Here is a 3737-nt window from a genome sequence, read left to right as displayed (position 1 = left end):
TCACGTTCCTTGTAATATCTGATCAATGTCAAGTAGTATTTCCCATGGATCAAAGCTAAGCACATCTTCAGGCACAAAATTGAGCATGGCAGTGTATGAGGCCTCTGTTGCTAATAATGGCTCACCAATATTCATGTCGTCCTGTTGCATATCATGTAACATCCCCTCTAATTCTTCCAAGTCGTTTTTGTCCCATTCAAGAACATCTAATTGGGGTTGTGACATTGCCATTTGTACTGATGAATTGCTCTGCATAGAGTCCCCTGCATCATATCGCTCCACTAGTTGTAACGGCTCATCAGCAGTACTATTCGATTCCACAGCGTGATGTGATTCTTGAAAATTCAAGAAACCCATGGTCTCAGATTCAGAGTGTGAATTACAAGTTACTTCATCAGGAAAATTGTTCAAGATTGTGACAGTGGAAGTCTCGGAATGACAAGAACTAGTAACGGGTCTCTTCTTGATGGCACAGAGCACATAATCTCTGCAATCCTCGTCGAATTTCTGAAGAATAACACTAGAGAGCTCATACTCCTTCATCAGCCAATTCCCATCTTTCTTATTATACCCTTTATTCACGTAAGACATGCTCTTCTTGCATCCAATAATTACGGGTGACGATGATGAGTATATAACTGGTTTGCCCTTGTCTTGTTGTTTCCAACTGCCCTTGTTTCCAACATTGCGATTATACTTGGACTTGTTCTTCTTCTTGAGCTTTGTGATGAAATAGCGATACTGAGTGCCGTCGCTGTCATCGTCGTCATCACCGCAGGGTACTCCATGATCATAAATCTGCCATGGTTCATGTTTACCGTAAACATCAACATTAGTGGTGATAAAACCAGAATCATGCATCTCTTGTCCAGCAATGAATCTCAACAAGAAAGTAAGCCCTTCTCCATCTGTCGGATGAAAACGGTAACCCTCTTCAAGATTCTCCATCACTTGATCTCTTTTCTCAATAACAATGAAAACAAAGGCCAAGGAAGGTCACAATTTATAGACCCATTTTGTGAGTCAGTCTAAGCGCGTGTTGAAACTTTTTATATGGAAACTTTTTTTTTTTTTTTTTTTTTGGAAACTTTTCACTTCAACTAGAATTAATAAAACAGAGAGTAAAAGTTTCCATATAAAAAGTTTATAGATAGATTTTCTGAGTCACTCGGCAATTAAGCCCAAAGCGGTACACTTATATATGGAAATTTTATTTCCTAATCAAACGTTTTTCTCTAAACAAGCGTGTATGTAAACTTCTGATATGGAAACCTTTTTTTTTTTTTTTTTTTTTTGGAAACTTTTGAGTTCGACAAGAATAAATTAAACATAAAAAACAATTTTCTAGTGTGTAAATATTGGAGTTAGTTATTTAATGTACTAACAGCTGAAAAAACAAAAAATTAAGGTGCTGGAGTTAATTATTTCTGGTTCAATTTAATGTTGAATATCCCTTACTAGAATATTCTTGACTCATACTGCAGTAATTATAAGCACATCTGAAGTGGTAAGCATTTGCTTCATGTGATTCGTTGTCATAACATACTTCATTTTTCCTTTTCGTTTCATGAAACTAACTTAGCTATTATTAATACAAAAAATAAATTAGAAAAGAGTTGTGACTCCGTTTGGCAAATTAACTAATTTGTTTTTAATGTTGTGGAATTAAAAATTTAAAAGGAAATAATAAAGAAAATTCCATTTCTCCCTATCAACTCTATCTTTCTTTATAATAAAAATCTCCTCCAAATCCTTTTGTTGCTGAAAATGGTCTATTTCATTACTCAATCATACAATATGGTTCTTTCTTTTTGTAACTTAGTGATTTTTTCTTAAACTCGAATAATTTTCAAATAAAAATGCTACAATCATACAATATGCTTCTTATTCACTGTCTGATTTTTTATGTTAAATAGATATGTCTTGGAAATGGATGGCCAATTTGACAGACTAGATGGACTCATCTATGTTGAAAGCCATTTGAGCAGTCTCTTCACAAAGTTCTGCGGTGGAGTTACTCAACAAATGTTGAAACATGCTGATTTTCCTGGCAGCAACAATGGAACAAGTTTCTTCCAGACAATTGTTGGTGTGAAGATCAAAGACTTTTATGAACAAATTGTTGCTAGCAAAGCAGCAGCAACAGTTCAAGCTACAAAGGCCAAAAATGGGAGAAAGAATAACGAAAAATAGGCACAAAAAAGATCATCAAAATATCCCTTTGGTTTGTTTTAGATCTCTTCCAAAATTTTATTTATTTCACATTACTTGTCTCCCGATCATATGATTAAAGGTCACGCAATTCGAAAGCTGTGGTGATAGCAATTGATCTTGCGTAGGAATTGGCTAAACCTTGATAATCAACTGATTTTCCAGGCAGCACGCGGATACTTCATGTTTTCAAATTTCATGGTTAGATGATTTGTTATAAATGCGAAAATGAGACATTATATATTTGCAGCATATATGTTAATGGCCGTAATGCATTGCTGAACTACGAAGGAGCAACGTGGCTGTTACTGTAATCTTTGTCAAGAAGCAAAATCCTAGAAAGAAGAAAAAGAACTGATCCTAGAAACAAGCTGCTATTTCCTGCAGAGCCTTTGCCTTGGTCAGAATTACTATAAAACTAGGATAAGCATTGGAACTGATCATAGGAGCTCTTACATTAGGAAAAACCACTTTATGACCAATAAATTAGGCATCTTCTACAGAAGGAATAATAAAAGGAGAGCAGCAATTAGTGATCAACTTCAATCAGAAAACAGGTAAAAGTTAGAGAACTAGCATTAAATATCCTAAGGAGATATAAACATGACTTTAGATATAGAAAAGGACTGAAAGTTTGGAATACTGCAAAAAGAATTTCACCTCTCTATCGTATCTCCCAGCAATGAAGCCCTACAAGGAGAATAATTAGCAAATCAACTTTAGCAGTTAGGAAGAGATGCCTACCATGAAAGCAAATGCACAAGAGGATGGAAAAGAATGAAGCATGTATACCTCCTTAAGCAGTAGACAAAAAAAGTAAAAACTTTGTCCAGCATGCCATCTTTTAGGCATTGACAAACAGTGTTATTCGAAACTTATGTTATCGGGAGGTAGTAGGTATCACTAGAATAGTCGACGCTTGCACATGCTAGCCCAAAAATTTCCTTTATCCAAGAAAAAATTGAGACGTAATTTCCATTAAATACCTCCTTTCTAAATTCAAGGTAATCTAAATTGCTCATTATATGCATATCCTAAACATAATTCAGTTTGACGTGAGACCTTCCATTCGTAGTCAAACAACTGAACTACCTAAGCCACTGTAGTTTAGCAGGCTTTCACCTCATACGGGGATGGATGTGGTTTCCCTATCCCATGAGTCCCCTCTTCAGCCTGCAGCAAACCACAAGCATAACACTGTCCGACTGCATAACCAGAACCTAGCTAACCATTTTTGTAAGTCGTTTAGTGTTTTTCCTATTAATCTCATTTGCATGCTATAGTTGCACTAACAAAACATTGCCAAGCATGCCAATTTCCAATAGGCAAATGAAATAACAAATAAAAACTATAAGAATAAATTGAAAACTTCCAGCAATAAAGGAAAATCAGACCACTCCTAGTTCTTGTAAACCAGAACATTTTCCTCTGTCCTTCCCCTATTCTTACACTCATTGTACTTGCCCAGTATTTCGTCAATTTCATACTCTTCCTGTCCTCTTCATTCATCACCACTGCACTCTTCT

General features: G+C 35.6%; 1 protein-coding gene across 1 annotated transcript; it reads right to left on the bottom strand.

Annotated features, from left to right (window-relative positions):
• LOC132035017 (NAC domain-containing protein JA2L-like) lies at positions 1–948 on the bottom strand. The gene has a single exon (XM_059425339.1). The coding sequence runs from the start codon at positions 946–948 to the stop codon at positions 1–3; it is 948 nt and encodes a 315-aa protein (XP_059281322.1).
• Between the last annotated feature and the right edge of the window lie 2789 nt (positions 949–3737).

Source organism: Lycium ferocissimum, chromosome 10 (genome assembly GCF_029784015.1).
Source record: "Lycium ferocissimum isolate CSIRO_LF1 chromosome 10, AGI_CSIRO_Lferr_CH_V1, whole genome shotgun sequence".
Classification (NCBI taxonomy): domain Eukaryota; kingdom Viridiplantae; phylum Streptophyta; class Magnoliopsida; order Solanales; family Solanaceae; genus Lycium; species Lycium ferocissimum.
The sequence above is the reverse complement of the archived record's forward strand: the minus strand, read 5'-3'. Positions and strand labels throughout refer to the sequence as shown.